At 37.1% G+C, this 24,683-nt stretch overlaps 1 protein-coding gene across 1 annotated transcript in view; it reads left to right on the top strand.

Moving 5' to 3' along the window:
* itpr2 (inositol 1,4,5-trisphosphate receptor, type 2) overlaps positions 1-24,683 on the top strand; it is a 101,006-nt gene that overhangs the window by 30,583 nt on the left and 45,740 nt on the right. The window contains exons 14-37 of the mRNA XM_081372617.1: positions 568-709; positions 3,323-3,481; positions 3,560-3,732; positions 4,353-4,472; positions 4,623-4,805; positions 4,925-5,176; positions 5,291-5,438; positions 6,786-6,933; positions 7,054-7,241; positions 7,674-7,794; positions 7,911-7,962; positions 10,630-10,798; positions 10,917-11,084; positions 12,132-12,221; positions 12,370-12,495; positions 12,616-12,738; positions 13,178-13,378; positions 13,765-14,007; positions 14,970-15,095; positions 15,290-15,418; positions 15,558-15,678; positions 16,563-16,741; positions 17,094-17,236; positions 18,724-18,832. Of these exons, the coding sequence (XP_081228743.1) occupies positions 568-709; positions 3,323-3,481; positions 3,560-3,732; positions 4,353-4,472; positions 4,623-4,805; positions 4,925-5,176; positions 5,291-5,438; positions 6,786-6,933; positions 7,054-7,241; positions 7,674-7,794; positions 7,911-7,962; positions 10,630-10,798; positions 10,917-11,084; positions 12,132-12,221; positions 12,370-12,495; positions 12,616-12,738; positions 13,178-13,378; positions 13,765-14,007; positions 14,970-15,095; positions 15,290-15,418; positions 15,558-15,678; positions 16,563-16,741; positions 17,094-17,236; positions 18,724-18,832 (3,613 nt within the window). The remainder of the gene's footprint in view (positions 1-567; positions 710-3,322; positions 3,482-3,559; positions 3,733-4,352; positions 4,473-4,622; positions 4,806-4,924; positions 5,177-5,290; positions 5,439-6,785; positions 6,934-7,053; positions 7,242-7,673; positions 7,795-7,910; positions 7,963-10,629; positions 10,799-10,916; positions 11,085-12,131; positions 12,222-12,369; positions 12,496-12,615; positions 12,739-13,177; positions 13,379-13,764; positions 14,008-14,969; positions 15,096-15,289; positions 15,419-15,557; positions 15,679-16,562; positions 16,742-17,093; positions 17,237-18,723; positions 18,833-24,683) is intronic.

Genomic DNA, 24,683 nt, shown 5'->3' with positions numbered 1-24,683 from the left:
GCCTTTTAATGCGTTAAGTTGTGGTCACATTGGCCTTCATGGTGCGGTCACAATGGACCTTTTCTTTGCACTTTAGCAAAAACATGTCCATGTCAATAGCATGCACTCTTAAAAATAAGATTCTTTATTGGCATCTATTTTTCCATGAAGAACATTTAACATCCATGAAACCTTTCCACTGCCCTAAAGGTTCTTTATAGTGGAAAAAGATTCTTTAGATTATTAAAATGTTCTTCACACTAAGAAAAATTGGTTCTTTTAAGAACTATTCACTAAAATGTTCTTTGGTGAAACCAGAATGGTTCATCTATCTATAAAAATCTTTATTTTTTAAAAGTGTAGAGATGTATATCTCTATGTATGTGTCAAACCAAGTAGCTTTTTCTGTTGGTCAGCACTGTGAATTCAAGTGACCAATGTGAACATGAGTGAAAACTGCACACGAAACTTCCAAATTATATATTGGGTTACATTTCCATAAGCAAAGGATTCTTATGAATTAGATGTGATCACTACTATACTTTTATAGTTTTAAAAACATACTTGCTCTTATGTTTTTATGTTCAGGTTTACTATTAAGCTGTTGGAGGATCTGATCTTCTTTTTGTGCGAGGTGCCAAACAACGGGCAGGACGTGCTGGCTGTTGTCATCTCGAACCCCAACAGAGAGAGGCAGAAACTCATGAGAGAGCAAAATATCCTGGCACAGGTTAGCTCAAACAGTGTACTTACAGAAGTCATCTTTGATCACCAAAATGACATATTGAAACTTTTTTTTTCCTGTAAAAAAGTTCTTTATTCTTTAAAATAGCTTGAATTCAACTCTACAGTACACCCTTCCTTCATTTAGTATACACAGACTCATGAATATTAAAATTAGCTCCGACTCCAATCAATCACATGATCCACTCACTCAACTTCACTGTAGTAAACCCTGCACAATGGCAAGTGAAAATACTGGTTTAATTCAACCATATATGTTTGAACCAGAAACTGATTCAGAAGAAGAAGTGGAAGAGCGAATTATACAGGCTCGTATACAAGTCGATGTATCAGAATGGTAATGCGTTTTATGTATGCCGGTAATTAATATGGTAATACGGTAATTAATATGATTAGCCTTTGGCTTGACTACGTTATTAAACAGCTAATAATGTGTTGCTAATGTTACACAAACCATGTTCCTGTTCGCCATTTCAGAGTCAGACGGCTGCCTTCTAAAAAACAGCATCCATACAAACGCTAAGAACAACTTAGAACGCCAGTGGAGAAAGGCATATAGTTCATCATGACATCGTAATATCCATAATTCACCCACAATATTGCTAAATGTACCCGATTTTTCATATCAACAGAAAAATATACCATGATAACCTGGCTTCTCTTGAGACTACCATTCTCCACAGCTTATTAAATGATATGCTACAGCCCGCCCACACATTGACTTGATTGGTTACAAGGTCGTTTGTGACATAAGAAACACCGGCGATTTCAAACCGCTTTTTTGAGACTGTCTTTGGTTCATAGTTAGGGAAAGTTAGGAATTTTTTTTGCCAATCTGCAAAAAAAAATTCTTACCAATAGCTTTTTTTACCATGTGTTCCTATAGGTGTCTAGTAACACCTCCCAATTTATCCACGGCCAAATCCTCGGGGAAACGCCTGGAGAGGCAATCAAAGTTGGGGTGCCCAGACGTCCTGGGTAAAAATAATGAATTTAAATTTTTTTTTTTTTTTCAATATTACCTTTTGAGATGTCTAACTAGGGGTTTTTAGGGGTGCCGAATCTATCCCAGCCATTAGTTTTGACTAAAAATTACTCCAAGTCCATACAAAAACCACATAAAAATGGTTTTATTGAACAATTACAAAACAAAACTTACTAAATCGGTTTAAGGCCAGACACTACAGGTGAATAGTCACATTTTTAATTAGCAGATATCACCATGAAACTTTCCCAGTTGATTACCTATATTAAGATGAGAAAAAAATGTATTACAAGTTTTCTGTAATTTAATGTTTAAATATGCAAATTAGGCTATATCTAATTAAATATGCGCTAATTTGCATATCTTTTAAAAAATGAAATCTGAGTATTGGATAAAGCCAGGTTAAAAATATTTTTTTCATTGTGTTCACATATTAGATGGGAAAAAAATTACTGAGGGATTTATGGATATCTACTTTTGTTATCCTGTAAATCCGAAAATACTGTCATTAGCCTTAAAAAATGATTTTCGCCATGTTTTTTTGGAATAAAATGTAATATAAATCAGGCTAGGAATAATATATTTACAAATCCTTCTGTATATGTCTTCATAATATAACTAGGTACAAGACTGGAGAGTTTGGTGTATATAGGTGCTACTGAAGTGGAGATTTCGGACTTGGAGTATGAGAGAAAAGTCATTTTGAGAAAATGGCCTTTAAAGATTTATCATCAGCCAATGAGATTGCGCATTCAGCCCTTTTACTTTCATAATTGGTTGCTGATAAAAAGGAAATGACCATATTTGGATCTGACAGTTGGAAATAATTTTGAACCTGGCTTAATCCAATACTCAGATTTCATTTTTTAAAAGATATGCAAATTAGCACATATTTAATTAGATATAGCCTAATTTGCATATTTAAACATTAAATTACAGAAAACTTGTAATACATTTTTTTCTCATCTTAATATAGGTAATCAACTGGGAAAGTTTCATGGTGATATCTGCTAGTTAAAAATTTGACTCTATTCACCTGTAGTGTCTGGCCTTAAACCGATTTAGTAAGTTTTGTTTTGTAATTGTTCAATAAAACCATTTTTATGTGGTTTTTGTATGGACTTGGAGTAATTTTTAGTCAAAACTAATGGCTGGGATAGATTCGGCACCCCTAAAAACCCCTAGTTAGACATCTCAAAAGGTAATATTGAAAAAAAAAAAAAATTTAAATTCATTATTTTTACCCAGGACGTCTGGGCACCCCAACTTTGATTGCCTCTCCAGGCGTTTCCCCGAGGATTTGGCCGTGGATAAATTGGGAGGTGTTACTAGACACCTATAGGAACACATGGTAAAAAAAGCTATTGGTAAGAATTTTTTTTGCAGATTGGCAAAAAAAATTCCTAACTTTCCCTAACTATCACTGCAGTTTTAAGGAGAAAATACTCAGCAATGGTGTCGATTTATGAATTTGCACATGGTTTGTCTTACAGCATAATATTAAAAACACCACATATACATAAACAACATTAAAAACTTGATTTTCACCACAGGGGGTCTTTAAGGACCATCGTTTCCATGGCAGATTTCTGACTGTAATTTTTACGTTTGCAGATCTTTGGAATTCTTAAAGCTCCTTTTTCGGAGATTAAAGACTCGCCAATGCCGAAGCTTGAAGATGTGGGCGAGCAGCGCAACGCTGCATTTAAGTACATGCTACAGCTGTGTTACAGAATCCTGCGCCATTCCCAACAAGACTACCGCAAGAATCAGGCAAGGATCATCTTCAATTATCAACTCCAATTAATCAATCAATGTATGAGACTAATACACGTGTCCTCTTTATCACAGGAGTACATAGCCAAGAATTTTTCCATCATGCAGGCTCAGATCGGCTATGAGATCCTGGCCGAAGACACAATCACTGCTCTTCTACACAACAACCGGAAGCTGTTAGAGAAGCACATCACCGCACGTGAGATCGAGACCTTTGTCAAACTTCTGCGCAGGAACCGAGAGCCCAGGTCTGACCCAGAGATTTTGACATCCACTCAAATGTCTGGTACTAACCAAAACTTGCAAAAAGTATGACAGGAAATGGAATGGAATCTTTAAGGAAAACTATTTTTTTTTATTTGGGACCAGTTATATTGAGATCAAATAAGAGATTTTTAAGAATTCTTTATGACACATATGCTGTGATGTCCTGCTGGATAAAAATAAATTAATCATATTTTTATTTTCCAATTTCTTATTTTATTTTTTAGAAAATTATTATTTGTCCTATTAGGATCATTTAGAATTGGTTCCAAATTATGATTTAATTACATAGGCATAAGCTTTCCTTGATGTTTTTGGTTGGTTGTTTTTTTTTTCTGGCTAGGTACAATGATACATAAAAAAACAGCATTTATTTTACATTTATTTGAAATCTTTTGTAACAATGTAAAGGTCTTTATTGTCACTTTTGATTAATTGAATGTGTCCTTGCTGAATAAAAGTATTAATTTCTTTAAAATAAAATACTAATCCCAAACATCTGAGTAGTAAACATTCAGATGTGATTCTTGCATTCGATACAACTACAAGTACATTTTCACATTGGTTAGCAGTGGTTGTAAGGTTCTTGTGCATTTTCCCCCAGGTTTCTGGATTATTTGTCTGACCTGTGTGTCTCCAACAAAACAGCCATTCCTGTTACTCAGGAGCTCATTTGCAAATTCATGCTGAACCCCATCAACGCAGACATCCTCATCCAGACCAAGTGAGAGCTGTTCTGTGCTGCCTCCTGAGATTATCTGTATAACAATGACTCAGAATAATTGGATTAATCTGTAATAACTGTATACAGCTATTGACAAGGTCATTTTGCTTTTTATGTTAAGATATATGACTGGGGCTTGTGTTTCTTTAGACTGATCCCACACACTGAGACCTCTCTGGAGTCATCTTTAATCCAGGAGGATGGTGAGGATGAAGAAGTGTGGCTATACTGGATTGATAACCACAAAGAGCCTCATGGGAAGTCCATCCGCCACCTGGCTCAGGAAGCCAAGAATGGACAAAAGTTGGACGTTGACACCATTACATATTATAGGTGAGAGTTTAATCACATTTTATTTTTTTTATTTTAGGCAGGTTGCTTTTCACTTTGAATCGGAGTACATCTGAATGTTTAAACAGCTGTTATCAAGTGCCCTATCCATTCTCTTGCAGGTGCCAACTCAATCTCTTTGCTAAAATGTGCCTGGACCGGCAGTATCTGGCCATCAATCAGATTTCCAGTCAGCTGCCGGTGGATCTAATCCTGCGCTGCATGTTTGATGACTGCCTGCCTTATAACCTGCGTGCCTCATTTTGTCGTCTAATGTTGCACATGCACGTGGACCGCGACCCGCAGGAGGCCGTGGTGCCCGTTCGCTATGCACGTCTGTGGACCGAGATACCCTCCAAGATCTCCGTCAATGAGTAAGATGGAAGCCAGTTTTTTACCAGTGTTACTGTGCTTCTAGCATCACATTGCTTTATTTATAGGACTGTTTTGTGTTGTTTGGCTTGTCTGAATGTGTATTTGGTGCACAGGTATGATTATGAGTTCAGAGACACGTCCAGAGAGGAGATGAAGAGAAAGTTTGCCCCTACAATGCATTTTGTGGATGAATATCTCAAAGATGTTGTCAGTCAGCCTGATCCATTTGGAGACAGTGAAAAGAATGAACTGACCCTTGAGGTGAGATTATGGTTGGTTCCTATAACAGTTCTCACACATGTAATATTCCATAAATGTGGACAGAAAACCATGCAGAAATGCTATGACATTGTTTCCTGGTCTATTCAGCAACACCACTTCTGAATCTACAGTGCAATACAAACAGCCTGACGAATCCTGAATTAGTTACTCTCTAAGTTTATTTATATATATATATATATATATATATATTTTTTTTTTTTTATTGAATCATAACCATACAGTACAAACAGTGTAGTCCAATTCCTGAACTGAGAACTCTTATAAGCTGCTTATTTAGTGATTCAGATTTAACCATACAGCTGAATAGTGTAGTCAATGACACTTTAGGAGTTGGTTCTATTTAGTGAATCATAAGCATACAGCGTGATCAGTATAGTCCGATTCCCAAATGAATGACCCTTGTGACTTTTTTTTTTTTTTATAATTAAAATCTGTCCATGCTACATTCCTAAACAAATGACTCTGAGTTGGTTCTTTATAGTGAATCAGAATCAGTATAGTTCAGTTCACAAACTAATGATTCTTATAAGCTGCTTGTTTTAAATGAATCAAATCCACCCTTACAACATGACTGGTGTAGTTCCAGATGATTCATGATCAAAAAAAGGAGTTTGTACTATTTAGTGAATCAAAAACAAAAAGAGTGACCAGCGTAGTCACCCTAATTCCCTAATTATTGACCTTTATGAGCTGTTTTGTTAGTAAATGAAATGTATTCATACAGTCCAATCAGTGTAGTGCAACTGATTTTCGAACTTTTGACTCAAGTGAGTTGGATGTAGTGAATCAGAACCATACAGTGCAAACAGTGTCCACTCCTTGAAGTATTCATTATTAAGCTACTTTTGTTAGTGAATCAAATCCATTCATAGAGCATGACTGGTGTATTCCGACCTTATTCCTGAGCAAATGACTCTAAAGATTTGGTTTTGATTCCCAAATGAATGACCTTATGAGCAATTTTCTTTAGTAAATAAAATCTTTCCTTATACAGTGAAACAATGTAGTCCAACGGATTCCCAAACAAATGACTCTGAGTTGGTTCTTGTAGAGAATCAAAACAACACAGCACGGCCATTGTAGTCCTTTTTTAGTGAATCACATCATGTTGTATTTGATGCTTGTTACATCTAAATCAGTGTAGATAGTGACAATGTTTATATCTGTTATTTGTGTGTCAGGTCTTAGGTTTTTACTGAGTGTATTATGTGATGTGTCCAGAGGACAGAGCAGATTGGCTGCATTAGCTCTAACAGAATACTAATGATTCACTCTCTAACACTTTGAATTTGAATGGCTTTTTTCCTCTGTCTGTCTCTCTCACAGGTGGTCCACCTGGCACGTAACCTGGTCTACTTTGGCTTCTACAGCTTTAATGAGCTTTTGTGCCTCACGCGCACCCTGCTGGCCATCCTGGACATTGTCCAACCCACATTCACATTCATGTCCAAACTCAACAAGGGCCCTGAGGGAGGTGAGAGACTTTTTCAAGTTGTCTGTTTTCACTCAAGTAATGCGTCTTCAGTATTTGTTTTACAAGATAATAGCTGCTTGTGCTTGAGGAGGTGTAACACTTCAGGCTGTGTTTGTGTAGGTAATAATGTCATGCGTACCATCCACGGTGTGGGTGAGATGGTGACTCAGATGGTTCTGAGCAGAGGCTTGATGATGGCCCACTGTCTCCCCGATGCTCAGCCAATCCACGGAAAGCAAATCTGTCTCCCTGACAACGAGAACGTCATGGTGATGGACACCAAGCTCAGGATTATTGAGATTCTGCAGGTGATGCCCTCATAGATTGCTGTAAATCTGTTGCAATGAACTAAAAGTATTAGTTACACTGCACAAAACTCAAGTTTATGTCTTCCACACTATGTCAAAGAAAGGTTTTGGAAATTATATTAAAGGGTTAGTTCACCTTTGAAACCAATCAAGAGATTTTTTATTAAATTTGAGAGATTTTTGTCCCTCCATTAAATTATATTCACTCAAACATTCATAAAGAGATTGAATCCATATGAATCGAATGGCTTAATCCAAGTCTTCTGAAGATACATTATCACTTTTTTTGTTGAACAAATTTAATTTAGGCTTTTATAAGAGCAGTCAGATTTGGTAAACGTAAGCTCAAGACTTGGATTGATCCGTCAGAGTTTGGGGGACTATCCCTTTAAATGTTGGCATCATTTTACATTTCATCTTTTCCTTTTATAGTTCATTCTGAATGTGCGTCTCGATTACCGCATCACCTATCTGCTGTCTATCTATAAAAAAGAGTTTGGCGAGCAGACTTTGGACACTTCTGCCTCAGTGACGGAAGTTCCTGTCATGGCTGGTGAGAGACATTTCATGACATACAGAAACCTTAATTTTCAGATCCCAGTTGAGGAGTTTATTCTTGTTTTAAGGGTCTGTTTGTGTATGTTTTAATATTTCTATTGTATATTCCAGAGCCAAACATTGAGGAAATTGCAGAGAAAGCAGAGAATATGTTTTCGGGAAGGTGAGGGAGTGATTATTTGCCTTGTGTTATGTTTATTTGGGTTGTGTTTGGTGCTTAAGAATGAACTATTGAAATAGCTGCATAGGTACTAATGCTGACTTTTTTAAAAAAGGGTTAGTTATCAGTTAGACATAACCAAATTAAAATTGAAATGTGTATGAATTGCTGTCAAGCTTTAAAACAAACAAAAACAGACTTAAATTTACACTACTGTTCGTTTGGGGTTGGTAAGATAAAAAAAAATAAAAAATTGAATGCTTTTTAAGCTCACCAGGGCTTAAAGGGATACTTCACCTCTGGGAAGATGAATGTGTATTTAAAATAGGTCATTTAAGAAGAAGAAATGTGGAGAAATTTTTGAATTTGGAGCTTTCTAGACTGAGAAAAGCCAGAAAATGTATTTTTGGCTTATGTGGATGAAAGACAACAACTCCCAGAATGCACTTGCTTCGCTGCCTTAGGAGGCCACGCCTACCGGTAAGAGAGCGCAGTTGTAAACAACAAGGCTAGCCTAAGTAAGTGATGAGTTTGCCAGGGATTTAGAGACCCAAAATGTCCGGGATTCGGCTTTTGCGTTCTACAGTTGCCGTTCATCATGTTTACTGTGGCGAGCAGGACGAGGCTGACGGCCGCGGGAGAACGGCGCGAGGCCGGTGGCGTCATTACTGAGACTCGCCGGGTCTCGCATCTCTCACGGAGGAGCGGGAATTTTCTTAGCAAGGGTAAAACGCACATCAACCGATCACTTGTTTAGCGTTCATGTAAACACTACAGTCAGATTCACCGATCTGAATTAATTCAGCTAGATTGAAACGAGAGGTGTGCATGTAAACAATGAATGGCGACCGCAGAACGCAAAAGCCGAATCCCGGACATTTTTAACAGTCTCGCCCGCCGGACAAGTCCGGGAAAAGGAAGATGGTAACCCCTACTTACTCAGCTTTCTCCTATTATTCAGCTTTCTCCACAGAACAATAGCATGCTAGCTTAGCTTCCAAAGAAAGACGGCTGATACTGTGTACATTCTGTGAGTGAGATCCCACCCTCTATGGGCGGGTTGTAAACATGCGGAACAACGCCATCTACTGGCTGTAGTCTTTAGCCTCTGGACAGAAAATCCTCAGATGACGCAAAATGACGATTTTTGCGTCATCGGAGGATTTTTTCCAGACAAAAAATACATAAATCTCTCCTCTCAGGGGGATATGAGGGTGGAAAGCATGGTAATTCGAAAATAATACAGGTTTTCTACTAATACAAAGCTTAATGCTAAATCCTGAAGTAACCCTTTAATTAAAGGGTTTATTCACTAAAAAATAAAAAATTCTTTCATTAATTACTCACCCTCATGTTGTTAAACCTGTAGGACCAAAAAAAAAAAAAAAAAAAACCAAAAGGCCAAAATAAAGACTATTCAACAATTTCTTCTCTTCCGTGTCAGTCTCTGACGCCATTCACTTTGTAAACACAGTGAGGTGCTTCCATGTTCTACATCAGAACGCCGGCGTATGCGTCCTGGTGCTCACGTGAACCGCGTCAGAGACTGACATGGAAGAAAAGAAATTGTTTAATAAAGTCTTTATTTTGTTTTGTTTTGCGCACAAAAAGGATTCTCGTCACTTCGTAGCACATGGACTATTTTAACGATGTCTTTACTACCTTTCAGGGCCTTGAAAGTGGTAATTAAATTGCTGTCAAAGGAAAGTAATTTATATCTTAAGTATAAAAATATCTTAATTTGTGTTCTGAAGATGAACGAAGGTCTTACGGGTTTGGAACGACATGAGGGTGAGTAATTAATGACAGAATTTTTTTTGGGGGGGGGGTGAACTAACCCTTCAATTTGATTAAAATACAGTAAAAACAGTAATGTTGTAAAATATGAGTAAAGTCTTCGGTGCCACAGAAATCTTTGTAATATGCTGATTTGCTGCTCAAGAAAGTTTGTTTTTTTTATACATATATATATATATATATATATATATATATATATATATATATATATATATATATATATATATATATATTCTCAATGTTGAAAAGAGTTGTGCTGCTTAATATTTTTGTGGAAACTGTGATAATTTTTTTTCCAGGATTAATAGAAAGATCAACAGAAATATTGATCATAGAAAATTTTTTTAAATAGATTTTTTGTAATAATTGATCAGTTTGATGCATCTTTGCTGAATAAAAATATTAATTTCTTTTAATCAAAAAAAGGAAATCTTAATGAAACCCAAATTTTTAAACTGCTGCTTTTCTTGTTTTAATTTTCAGGAGCATTTGTGAGGGCATATTCTTTTAACCAAAAAAAGAAACAGTGTGCTCTCCATTTATGTCAAATACTTGAATTAATTGAAACAAATAACAAACAACAATATGACCAAATATGGTTGGTAAATATAGAATCAACATCAAATATCAAAAATCTGAAAAAAAATGCTCACAATATCAAAACACAATACTCATTCTGCTACATTACATTTCAGTAATTTGCAGGCCCATATGTCTTTTTTACCCCATCTCTAGTTAATTTCTGACCCTGGTCATTACTTTTTCCATCCTCTCAGACACTTAGAATTAAATTTACCATCTCTTGCTGCTGTCTTTAAAACTTCTATTTAAAAAACACATTACTCAATCTGGTCTTGTGTTTTTTGTTCACAGTGCTAAGGAGAGGAGCCCAGTGGACCTCGATGATGAAGGTGGTCAGACGTTTCTGCGGGTGCTCATTCACCTCATCATGCAGGACTACCCTCCACTGGTCTCCGGCTCCCTTCAGCTCATCTTTAAACACTTCAGCCAGAGAGCCGAAGTTCTGCAGGCCTTCAAACAGGTCTCACTCTCACTCATACTACTGTCTTCTTATCAGTGTATGGAGACTGGCAAGTTTTTAAATGGTCTGTTTTACTGATAGACACATTATTTGCCAATGAATGTTTTTTGTTCTGCAGGTCCAGTTGCTGGTTTCTGAGGAGGATGTGGAGAATTATAAGAAGATTAAGGCAAGCCTGGACCAGCTGCGTCTGACAGTGGAGAAGTCTGAGCTGTGGGTTGAGAAGAGTGGAGGTTATGGCGGTGAAGATATTGCTGAGAATCAAAACAAAGAGCAGAATTCAGAGGTGTGCAACTACTGGCCGGAGAAACACTGCAAGAGTATTGCTAAATTATAATGCAACAGATTTGCTTCTTCATCACAGTGCATTGTGAATTCAATACAGAGAATACATTCAAAATCTTATTTTGATACAGTGATTAATGTTTGATGTTGATTAATTGTCTTACCCTTAAAAGATTGGCTGACTAATAATTTAGTTCTAGTAATCGACCAACATTATATTAATGTTTATTAGTAATAAAACTCATATTACAGATATTATAAATATAATATTCATAATGCACATACTCTTGTAGTTTTATAATAATTTTTAATCATCATTTTGTTATTATTGTGTCAAAAAGCAGAACAGTGTTGTTAGTAACTAAATCTATTAAAAAACATTTTTGTTAATTGACATGAAGCTAAAATAAAATATACATTTTATTTCAGTTAGTTGACAAAGCAAGATTTCAAATTTTGTTTGTTGAAATATTAAATTAATCTAAAACTAAAACTGAAATAAAACAAAGCTAAATACAAATATAAAAAAACTAACAAAAATGACAAAAGCGCATAACATAATGACTAAAAACTTAACTAAATGTAAAATTAAAAATACACTTAAAAGGAATTTTCTTTCAGTTAGTTGCCAAGAAAACATTTGTTTACTATTTAAGTTGAAATACTTAAACTGCTAAAACTAAAATATAAAATATGAATAAATATATAAAATATAAAATATTACTAAAGATAAATGAAAGCTTAGAAATATTAAAAAAAAAATAATAATAAAAATGGCAAAAGTACAAAGTTACTAAAACTTAAACTAAATTTAAAATGAAAACTGAAAATATAGTTATTCCAAAAATATTAATAATTACTAATTAAACAAGTATGAATAAATACTCTAGTAGTAATAATACTTCAATGACACTAAAGCAGAAATAAGAGTTAAATAGTGCTGCATATCTGTTATGTGATACAGTAACATAATCTATATCAGTATTGGTCATAGAAAATCAATATCGATGATGATGTTACCTGACTGTGTGTAATATCTTGTTTACAGGAAGCAGGTATCTTGAGCCCAGTGCAGGATGGGAACAATAAACCTCAAATAGACAGCAACAAAGCCAACAACTACAAAATTGTGAAAGAGGTGTGAACTTTTTCACTCAATGTTTCCTCCACTCCAAAGAGTACAAGTCTTATATATTACATAACGGCAATGCTAATAGCCGCAAACACAGCAGAATTCCCTCTAAATGTAATGCCGGTCTCATGGTTTTGTGTCTGGTGTGACATAGATCCTGCTGAGTCTCAGTAAACTCTGCTCCCCTGCTAAGAAGATTCGCGTGCAGCAGCAGAGGCTGCTGAAGAACATGGGAGCTCACACTGTGGTGCTGGACCTGCTCCAGATCCCGTATGAGAAGGTGAGTGGACATTCCTTCAATCATATTACAGTAAATATTACAGTATTACAGTACGTGCTGCAGTAAAATGACTCATTTCGGGATCCTTATGCTGCCAAATTCTTGCTGCTCCATCTCCAGGGGGATGAAAAGATGGACGAGATCATGACTCTAGCCCACACTTTCCTTCAGTACTTCTGCAGAGACAACCCTCAAAACCAGGCGCTGCTGCACAAACACCTCAACCTCTTCCTCACACCCGGGGTGCGTTTCACCAGAGAGTCATTCACCCAAAATATGAAAATTCTGTCATCATTTACTCACCCTCAAATTGTTTGAAACCTGTAGGAATTTCTGTCTTCTGCTGAACACGGAAGAAGATGTTTTGAAGAATGTTCACAACCAAACAGTTGTGGGGCACCATTGACTTCCATAGTATTTTTTTCCCATACTATGGAAGTCAGTGGGGCCCATCAGCTGTTTGGTTACCGACATTCTTCAAAATATCTTCTTTTGTGTTCAGCAGAAGAAAGGAAAGGTTTGGAACAACTTGAGGGTGAGCAAATGATGACAGAATTTTCATTTTTTGGGTGAACTATCCCTTTTATGAGCATTACATGTCCTTGCAATTAATAATAGATTATTTGGAGTTGAAAGGGAATTCTGAGAATATTTTATTTGATTCTGTCTTCACTTCACTCAGCTTCTGGAGGCCAAGACAATGTGCTACATCTTCAGGAACAACTACCACCTGTGCAATGAGATCAGCGACCGCGTGGTGCATCACTTCGTGCACTGCATTGAGACCCACGGCCGTCACGTGGAGTACCTGCGCTTCCTCCAAACCATCGTCAAAGCGGATGGCAAATACGTGAAGGAATGTCAGTGCAAAATCATGAATGAGGTGAGAAGGACTTTGAATTGAATGCTCCATGGAGATATGCGCAATTCAGACTCAAAGCACACATCAATCATGTTCATAATACACATTAATATTAAAACAATATATTTTGCACATATTTTTAAAGTATAATAATTAATACTATTTTTAAAATGTTTGTATTTATAAATTTCTTTATTAAATGTTTTTATTTTTACTTTTTTTTTCCGTATGTTTTGAATAACTTTTCTTCAAAATGTGTATTTCGTGATAGTTATCCATACATTTTGAGAACATCTTAATATTCATTCTTGTATTCCTCTCCACTTATTGTCAAAAAACGCTTCCATTCACATGAAAGTGATTTTATATAGTGTTCTATGTGATAATGTGTTTGTTTTGGACGGTAGCTGGTGAACGGAGGAGAAGACGTGTTGGTCTTCTATAATGACCGTGCCTCTTTTCCGGCACTGAAAGATATGATGTCTTCTGGGCGGGATGAGAATGGGTCTCTGGCGTACCACATCACTCTGGTTGAGCTGCTGGCAGCCTGCACCGAGGGCAAGAATGTTGATACCGAGCTCAAGTGCAACTCACTTCTGCCACTTGATGATATTGTCAAAGTGGTCACGCACGATGACTGCACTGCAGAGGTAACAGAACATTATCCCTATCTGAAAAGTTCTTCTCTTGAAAAGTGACGGAGCTGTTGTACATGTTGTTTATGCACTTTATAATTTATCTAATGATATTTGTCTGATTATGGAGAAAAAAATGTCCAATTACAGTCCATTCCAAATGAGCTAAAAGTTAAACACTCTAAAGAACATGTACAGTAGGAAGCTGATGCTTAGAAAAAAGGCACAGTGATGGTATAAGATGGAATTAACATAATGCGTTGATATACAGAAGTAAAAAAAAACACACACTACAGTTTAAAAGTTCCTGGTCAGTAAGATTTAAAAGATTTTTTTATTGAGAATTATTACTTTTATTCAAAAACAAAGATTTGTGTTTAAAAATCAGCAGCACAACTGTTTTCAGCATTGAAATATTATTGATAATAATAAGAAACGTTTCACGAGCACCGAATCAGCATATTAGAATGATTTCTGAAGTATCATGTGGCATGATATATTAAAATAGAAAAAATTATTTCACAATTACTACTGTTTTTACTGCATTTTTGATCAAATAAATGCAGCTTTGGTGAACATAAGAGAACTCTTTCAAAAACATTAAAATCTTACCAACCCTAAACTTTTAAACAGAATGTTTGTATATTTTTGTCCACACATTTAAAATGTATAAATGTTATAGAATAATATAAAATAAAAGCCAATAAAATAATTATCAATAATGTAGTTTAAAATGATAAATATGTTTATTTACATTGAAAAAGTGTTTTGGGGTCATTGGATACCATGGTACTGAAATATTGCAGAGTACATATACTGTACCATGGTATTTAGCTGGTATTCCAAGGTACTTAAAAAAAAAAAACATGCCCCCCAATAATAAAACTACGATTGTATGGATGATAATACTATTTAAAACCATTTTTTTAAGTGACATCAGCTAGCCTTTTTGAGCATTGTTTTTTCTTCTTTTACAGGTGAAAATAGCATATGTAAATTTTGTGAACCACTGCTATGTGGACACTGAGGTGGAGATGAAGGAGATCTACACCAGCAATCACATTTGGAAACTCTTTGACAGTTTCCTTATAGACATGGGAAAGGTGAGTTAAATGACACCAACTCTTTCTTTCTCTTTCTTTCTCTTTCTTTCTCTTTCTTTCTCTTTCCCTCCCTCGCAATTTGTGAGGCATGATATATTACATACTGGTTCGAAGAGCTGTTTAGATCATATGTGACTGATTTGTGATTGCTATGTGGGCGATAAGCATCCTGAACTGTGATGTTGTTGTTTTAGGTCACTAGCAGCCCCACAGACAGGAAGCATGCTGACACATGCCTCGAAAAATACGTCACCGATACCATCATGGCTATCGTCAAGGGCTTCTTCGGTTCCCAGTTCTCTGTCAGCAATTCAAACCTTCAGGTAGAGCGAGAAAGTTTAATCTATGAGTTTGACCACATGTCTCATTCGTCTGAAGCATTTCTCCTCTATGAGTCAGTCATATTAATGTGGTGTTACTTGTGATGTTTGAGTGGGAAATCATACTGGATCTCTTCATCAGGCCCATCAAACAACTTTCATACAAGTGCTGCAGTCCTCCTGCAAACTCTACAACTGCACCTGGCTTAACTCCCTGCAGAAGACTAACATCGAGGGTTGCATTAAAACACTTAATGATGTCGGTAAGGTGTCAGACACGTGTCTTTTAATCCAAATATAAGGCCGCCATGTGACAGAGGGTTTTGGTTTGCTCGTAAAATGTTATTTTTAATGTACGGTCATACCTGGTATCTTCAACATGACTAAAACTGCTTCATGCTAATTCATCATTTTTATATGTTTTTAAATATTGGCAATCCTTCAGTAGATTTCAAAATTGCTGAAATAGGCACTGAATTAAAAAAATGAAGATATTTTATGGAAAAACAATTTAAAACATTCAACTTTAAGAATTTAGTAAAGATTTAGTGAAGATAAATACATACACAAATAAATATGAGATAAATCAAGGTAAACAAATTACGTCAAATAGACTTTTCACACTAACAGTTGTTAAAACGGTTTAGTTTTAAACCCTACGTTAAGAAATCTTGGGTTATATTGTTCCCATTTTACTTTACATACTTTACATACATCTTGGGTTAAGTAGTTCATTCTGGATAGTTAAGTCTAACTATTTCACTTGCTATATTTCTAAACCTTTTGTTCACATACTCCTTTTCATACAGTATTTGTGAGAATAATAACAAATAATTTGACAAGTACAGCTCACAAAAAGCATGCAACCTGCAAAATAAATAAATAATGTATGAATAAGAAATGTATCTGTGGAAATATTATCACAAAATTGTACTCTTGCCTTAAATAATCTAAAAATCATACTATAAAACCAAAAAAATCAAAGGAAAATACAGAAGTGTTTGCTATCAGTTTTTGAGTTTTTTAATATGTCGAACATGTTTTTTAAACATGTGTTTCCCTCAGATAAAAGGTTTTTTCATTAATTTCTAATGAGGTTACAAATGTGTACATTTGTAAACACTGTCCTCCTCCTAACCCTTCCCAGCCAAGAGTCGAGCCATCCCTATTCCAGTGGACCTGGACGGTCAAGTCAATGCCCTGTCGCTGAAGACACACACCAGCATGGTGCAGCGTGCAGTGAAGGACTGGAAGCTGTCGGCCCGTGGCCGTCCCCGCAAGGAGCCCTTTGGGGCCCATGATTACAAGATCATTGAGAAACTACAGGTAACATCACCTTCACATCAAAAATGGTCAATGGTAAAACACCCTCATCTGTGTAGTTTTCTAAAGGCAACTGACCAATCAGAATCATGTACCCGAATACAAGTGGCATAATTTTACCATCTGAAACGTGCTGCGACTTATATTCCAAAGCAACTTAATGTAATTAACAGCAAGCACGCAAAACATGCTACACACAAGTACACACAAGTAAATTGAAAAGATTTGTTGTGGATTGAGGGGAAATAAAATGTTTGTTTATAGTGTTTATAATGTTTGTAAAGGTTTCTTTTTATTTACCAGTATTTTATATTAATTGTATTAATAATTCATTTATTTGATTTATGTGTTTCAGGGAGTCGTTGCATATCTGGAGGAGCAGTTTAGTCCACGAGTACAAGCAGAATTCTCTGTATTAGTAGATGTGCTGCACAGCCCGGAGATGCTGTTTCCAGAGTCTGCTCAGCTCCGCAGTGAAGATGGAGCCTTCATGTCGAAGTGAGACACACACCCACATCAAACAAATTAAAGCTGTGCGTCATCCACAATGAATATATTAAACAGGTCCAGTGACAGTGTTAAAAATAGCCGTAGGTATAGGTATGACGTTATAGATCCATGGGAATTTCTGCTATATTTCCAAACATTATATCCGCAACATCCTAAACAACAGATTTTTTTGTTGTATGTTTTGCCTGTAAAAATGGGATTCAGTATTGAAGTCAAACTGAAGACATTTTATGTTAGTATAAATGTGTCAGACCTGCTTCTGCTGTGAATGGTATACCAGCAACATCATATATAAGCTATAAAATGTATTTGTTGTGAATGTGCCTGGGGTTCTGAGTGCCTTATATAAGCAATTATCTGTGTCTGAGCAAGATATACCTCTAAAATCACAGTAGGTCAGTGTTTGAGGTGCGCTTATATATGTCTACACGGCTAAGACATAATACACATGTCCTGTTTACTGATTTTTTTCGCCATTTCATTCATTGAAATTACGTGACTTATGGAAATTTGTTGTGCAAAAACAATTTAATTACTTGAATGCAGTCCCTGATAATATGTGGTAGCACAGGTAGGTTTCTTCAAGTATCTTGGAGACGTTGCAGCAGTTCTCGTTTTTTTCTGTTTCTCTGTTTCTTCATGTAATCACAGACAGACTGGATAAGATCTTTGTGTGGAGCACCGGCTGCTGTCAGACTCTTTGTGCACACAGAAATCTCACTGGATTATTACAATTAATGGCAAAAGGAATGTTTGAAAATGTAAACTAATATTTACTACTGACACACTACAGCAAAAGATATAAGTAACTGGCTTAAAACTATTTTTTAAAGACTTTTGCACAGTACTGTATGTTCACTTTTAATGTTATCGTTATCGGCCCGATAAGAAAATTTGGCTGATATATTTAAGCCGATAAATAATGGATTATTTCCTTCAGTTATACACTTCAGTTGTGCACTGTTCATCATGATGGTTTAGAATTGCTTGAAATATGATTGAAATTACTGTGTCATATAGGCTACATAAAATTATATTGAGAATATTATATATAATTGTGTGCTTGGGACATGGCTTTTAATGGTGAGACTTTTGTTTTTGTAATCATGCTCTCAAAAATTATATAATAATTTGGATTTATATCAATATATCGGTTATCGGCTTTCAAATATAAAGAATTATTGGTATCGGGCAAAATATTCATATCGGTGCAACCCTATATGCGCCTAAAGGGTTAATAGTTTTTCCTCAAATCTGGCTTGCAAATCAATTGATTTTATTGACAGATATAAAATATGTGGATTGATTTACACTATGTAAACTACTCTTCAAAAGTATGGGGTCAGTAAGATTTCATGTTCAGCAATGATGCATTAAATTGATCAAAAATATTAAAGACTCCTACATTGACTTGTACATTGGCTAGTTTGGTATTCCTGATTTATTGTTAAATATGATACTACATTTTCTCACAGGCTTATCAAACACACCAAGAAACTGATGGAGAAAGAGGAGAAGTTGTGCATTAAGATCCTGCAGACTCTTCGAGAGATGCTGGATAGGAAGGAGACACTCGAGGAAAAGGTTAGTGTGATGAGAACATTTCCATAACCTAATTTCAGCCTTTTTTATTCCCTCTTTTACTTCATGAGTGAATAAGTTATCTTAGTCTTGAACCAAAATTACAACTCATCTTGTTCACAGAGTGTATAAAATGCACACTGCCGGTCAAAAGTTTGGAATAATTATGAAGGTTTTTTGCAAGTCTCTTATGCTCACTAAGGCATTTATTTGATGAAAAATACAGTAAAATTGGGAAATATCATTACAATTTAAAATAACTCTTCTATTTTGATACATTTGAAAATGTAATTTATTCCTGTGATGGCAAAGCTGAATTTTCATCAGTCTTCAGTGTCACATGATCCTTCAGAAATCATTCTAATAATCATTCTAATGTTGATTTGCTGCTCAAGAAAGTTCTTCAAAAAAAAAAAAAAGTTTGTTCAGCAAGGACGCATGAAAGACGTTTAGAATAGACTTCTTTCAAAAACATTAAAAACACATGAAAAAACGTTTGACTAATAGTGTAGAAATGGGTTTCTAATGCAACCTTACACTAACAAGTAGTGGATCAGCTCGGGTTGTGTAGCACCCATAAAATATGCTCCTACCACCTGTGATGTCATAATGCCCCTAGGGATTGTTGAAGCCATACCAACAACCACCAGAAGAGGGCGCTAGTGCCAAAACCAAGAACTGTGAACCTGATGACCCTTCCCCAGAGCGCGAGAGAGTGTGCGTGTGTGTGTGCGCGCATATGCGGGCGAGTGAAGTGAAGCGCAGCTCTCGGGCCTCTGCAGTGTGTCGTTGGCATCTGTGGCAGAGTGAATGCTGGGAGTCCTAAAGCTCCAGACAGTTAATCAGCATTCAGCGGAGAAAGAGTCCCGCGCTGTTACATAAGCAAAGGCACATGAGGACACACTCATAGTGTTGGAGCAGGTAGCCAAATCACCCAGCACCACAAATCAATACTGCAGAGAGCTGACTACAGCCTTGCACATGGGGATAGAGAGAGCCAGAGAAAAATAAGGAAGACGACAGAATAAGCAGGAAAAGCAGATTTATTCCCAGCTGTTGCATCATTAACATTATGACATCATAATCATTATGACATCACAGTTAGTCGTGGAATGTCTTTAATGTAACATTTCAGCTGATTCAGCTTTGTTTCATTATGTTTCATAAACTGAACTAAATCCCCACTGAACTGACTTGAGCTGAATAATGACACTGTTGTCTTTTTTTGAGCTGTTTTATAGCAGAATTGAATTGTTTGCATCATTGATTCTGTTATTTTCCTGTAAAGCTGCTTTGAAACAATCTGTATTGTATAAAGCACTATATAGATAATATATAGTATATGTGATATAATAATATATAATATATGACTTAACATACACGACTTGTCAAGTTAAGTCAACTTTATTTGTATAGCGCATTATACAGATTGTTTCACTGTAATAAATAGCAAAATAATATTGTCAACAATGCAAATTTCATAAAATATGAGATCAATTCAAACTGCTGTAAAGCAGCTTCAAAAATACAATAGTATCATTATTCAGCTCAAGTCAGTTCTGTGTTAGTTCAGTTCAAAAGCTGTGAAAAGTTCATTAATTATGAAACAAGTTCAATTCAGCTATAAGCAGCTCTACAGAAGACAATAGTGTCGTTATTCAGCTGGAGTTAGTTCAATGTTGCCTCAGTTCTAGGCCGCATTTCCCAAAAGTATTGTAAGCTAAGAGAACATTGGTGAGCAGTGGTCTTGACATTTAACTTGGGCTCACAATGCTTTTGTGAAAGCACAGGTCAGTAGTTGATGTTGCAAAAATTTGTCAATTATGAAACACATTCGTTGCCATAAAGCAGCTCTACAGAAGACAACAGTGCCTTCAACCAGCTCAATTCAGAACTTGTGACAAGTTTGAAAGCAACTCATATTTGTTCCATCTCTCCACCACTGAAACGATAGTGTGCATAATTCCACGTCAGTATGTGTTTGTTTATTTTGGAGCGCTCGTTCTCCACGGGGTTGAGCTGTTTTGTCGTGTTCTTCCCGCCCTGAGAGTGGTGCTGCAGTTTCACGCAGGCATGCTCGGCACAGACCGCCGGCTCCCCGGGGAGAGAGAGAGTAGGAGGGTGAGCTAGGGGAAAGAAGAAGGGAGGGAGCGAGCATGTGAGAAGCCATGTGAGGGAAGAGAAAAAGCGTGGCGCAGCAGCAGGCGGAGGGATTGGAGAGGTGCGGTGTCTGCTGAGTCCATGAGGCGACAGAGTGGGGGGTGTTTACGTAACCGGCCTGCAGTGTCTGAGCCAAACTCACGTGGCTCATCATGTTCTCGCTCTTGCTCACTCGCTCGGTCTCTCCCTTCATTTACCACTTGTTTATCTCAGTGTTTTTCTCTAAGCCTTTTTTTTTGGTTGAATTTTGCTTGTATTAGCTAGAAGCCATTCTCTTTTTATCTCTTTCTATCACTCTCACCAATGACTTAGTGGTTTGGTTGCTGAGCAGCAGGTCATGACTCATGGACATAATTGGCCTTTCTTGCTCGCTCTCTCGCTCTCTCTCTCTCTCTCTCTCTCTCTCTCTCTCTCTCTCTCTCTCTCTCTCTCTCTCTCTCTCTCTCTCTCTCTCTCTCTCTCTCTCTCTCTCTCTCTCTCTCTCTCTCTCTCTCTCTCTCTCTCTCTCTCTCTCTCTCTCTCTCTCTCTCTCTCTCTCTCTCTCTCTCTCTCTCTCTCCGAGGTGAACGTGAGCATGTGACAGCACACAATGTTCAGAATGTCAAGCAGGTGCTGTTGTTTTCTGCTGTTGTTTTAGATATGTGGTAATGGCCAAACGGTCAAAGCAGAGAAGGCTGACAACAAAGCTTCAAATCGCAGTGTATCTATACTGTTTTTGACACTATAGAAGGATTGTGTGTAGTTGCGTTCAGACTTGTGGTTCCAGAGAGAGGGCATGGTTTCTGTGATGACTTATAGTCCCCATGAAATCAAAAGCGACAGTTCTTTTTTTGATTGAATATTTCAGTGTTTATTTAAAAAAAAAAAGTGCCCTCGTACACATAATCAAAAACGTTAACTTGCACTTCCCTCACAATGATAATTAAAGCTAGGATAGGCCTTTTTTTTTTTTTTTTTTAAATGTTGTCCAATCATTACATTCGGTCCAAATGCAATGATAGGATGTCCAACCTGCTTGTCAACATATATTTCCATACCTTCGCTCACACAGACATCACACATCATCATTGTTCCATGAGGACACGCAGTCACAGAGTGCTTCAAACAAACAGCTTTTACAGTTCCTCCTGAACCAAAACAAGCTTATGTTGCATTCACGCTATGTCATAATTACCATAGTTATGCGATGGCAACCCGCGACGTTCTACTCAGAGCTGTTCACATCCTTGGACTCAGATTTATGTTTTTTGGCAACATTATATCAACGCCGTCTATCGTGACGTTTTGCAGACTCAGCTCTGAATATAAGTTGCACTTTTTGGTGTTCAAACAAGAAAGTTCTCAAAACAAAGACTGGGATGTACTGTACTATGTTCGTGGACAGGTTGTGTTCTAACATAGTCAGTTACGTCAATGAAAACACAGGTCTGTTCATAAATCCCTCTGGACGAACTCGAGCACGAGCACCAGGACGATTTCCATGGAAAAGGCGGTAATAGAGGCACCACACAGGGTTCATGTTTTTGCAGAAATTGATAAATCTGTGAGTAGGGATGTCCCGATACCACTTTTTCACTTCCGATACCGATACCGATGCCGCAGCTTTGGCTATTTGCCGATACCGATATCAATCCGATATTTTTATTTTATTCTTGAACTAATACTACTAATAATAAAATATAATGGAAGCACTTTCCTCAATTAGCCACTTAAAAACATCTCACTCAAATGGAGAACAAATACTTCTCCAGTATATAGTCCACAACAACAGTTGATAATGAAAGTCTGCCAGCCTTTATTCAAAAGACCTTGAGATATGTTTGGTAACCTGAATGAATTTAAAATTAATTTGCTATATTTCAGATCAATATATTTGTTTCCTTTAAATTTTAATTAACTTTTACTTTATTCTCATCTGAATTATAAATGATTTATTTCTGTATAAAATAATACTACTTTTAAAAACACATTTGATTTTCTTTTTTATTCAATGTAGAATGTGTAACTTAAAAATAAACAAATTAGTGCTCTGTTTTAGGACAAGAAATGAAAACCAATGCAATGATGAATGTCCAAAAAGATGAGATCATTTTTGCTTTTAAACAGCGTGTGCGCGTGCGTGTGTGTGTGTGTGTGTGTGTGTGTGTGTGTGTGTGTGTGTGTGTGTGTGTGTGTGTGTGTGTGTGTGTGTGTGTGTGTGTGTGTGTGTGTGTGTGTGTGTGTGTGTGTGTGTGTGTGTGTGTGTGTGTGTGTGTGTGTGTGTGTGTGTGTGTGTGTGTGTGTGTGTGTGTGTGTGTGTGTGATTTTGGTTGGGTGACAGTTACAGTTTGACAAGAGTTTACAGTTTGACAAAAGCACAATGTTGGGTTTTACACAAATATAAGTAGGCTAAACACTTTTTCCAGTTTTAATGATGTCCTGTATGAAAATGACGGAGTATGTTTTTTTGTTTCCACTGTTCGATCGCGCCCGTGCCTCTCTCTCTGACACACACACACACACACACACACACACACACCAGCATTGCAATCTTGACATCGCAGCCTGTTCATTTTGCTGCGTTCACACCAAAACGCGAATAGAGCGTCAAATTTGCGTCTATCGCGTCTAGTTCGATGCTTGAACAGTTTGAATCCATTCGCGCGTCCAAAACGAATAGGACGCGCCGCGCGCGTATAATGATAAAGTGAGCGTTTGAAGCGATATAGACGCGCGTTCAGAGCTAAGGCGGGCTACAGATTAGGTGTCCCTAAAGAACCCGCATATGCGCGTATCTAACAGTAACGTTAGTTTCGTATTACATTAATTAATGTGCACGCGAGATTTATTTATTTTTATACCGTGTATTCTCTGTGTAAATCCATGCACCGAACGTACGTTCAGTACGAATACGTACCGTTCCACCCCTAATGGGTATCGGATCATAGGTATCGGATAATTTTTTTTCTCCCCTCCGATATCCGATCTAGCGTTTTGGGCCAGTATCGGCACGATACCGATGCCGTGGATCGGATCGGGACATCCCTATCTGTGAGTGTTCGTGGCTCAGTGTACATGTAAAAACCCCTCTGTAAGACATCCAGGCCAGTTATATTCTTTAGCGAATACTTTTCCCTCTTTTCCAAGACTTTGCGTCCAGCTCTTGTTACAAAACATTAACCGCGGCCTGTTCTGGAGTGTGTTTGTATAGAGTAATACCTCACGTCTCACGAGTCAGGCGTGCCCTTGAAGTAAACTCTCTCATGCCAGTATTTGGTGACTAAGTTTGTGTGTGTGTGCACAGGTCTCTCCTGTTTGTTGACAAAGGAAAGAAAAGCCCTGTTACATAACAGACTATGCCTCTCTCTCTCTCTCTCTCTCTCTCTCTCTCTCTCTCTCTCTCTCTCTCTCTCTCTCTCTCTCTCTCTCTCTCTCTCTCTCTCTCTCTCTCTCTCTCTCTCTCTCTCTCTCTCTCTCTCTCTCTCTCTCTCTCTCTCATCCTGCTGGATCTCTCTCCAGCCAAGTTTCACACTACCGCCCGGAGGCAAAGCAGCTTTTCAGATTACCAACCTCACACGGTTAAACCCCTCACACACATGCAGATGCACACACTCACACACCACTGAACTGGGGGTGGGACACGTACATGCTCTAAAACACAGCTCATACACTAGCTCAGTGCTAGCAGGTCTCCCTGATGACTGCAATGAAATAC

Source organism: Scardinius erythrophthalmus (assembly GCF_964197995.2).
Source record: "Scardinius erythrophthalmus genome assembly, chromosome: 8".
Lineage (NCBI taxonomy): Eukaryota > Metazoa > Chordata > Actinopteri > Cypriniformes > Leuciscidae > Scardinius > Scardinius erythrophthalmus.
This window is presented reverse-complemented; position numbering and strand designations above follow the sequence as displayed.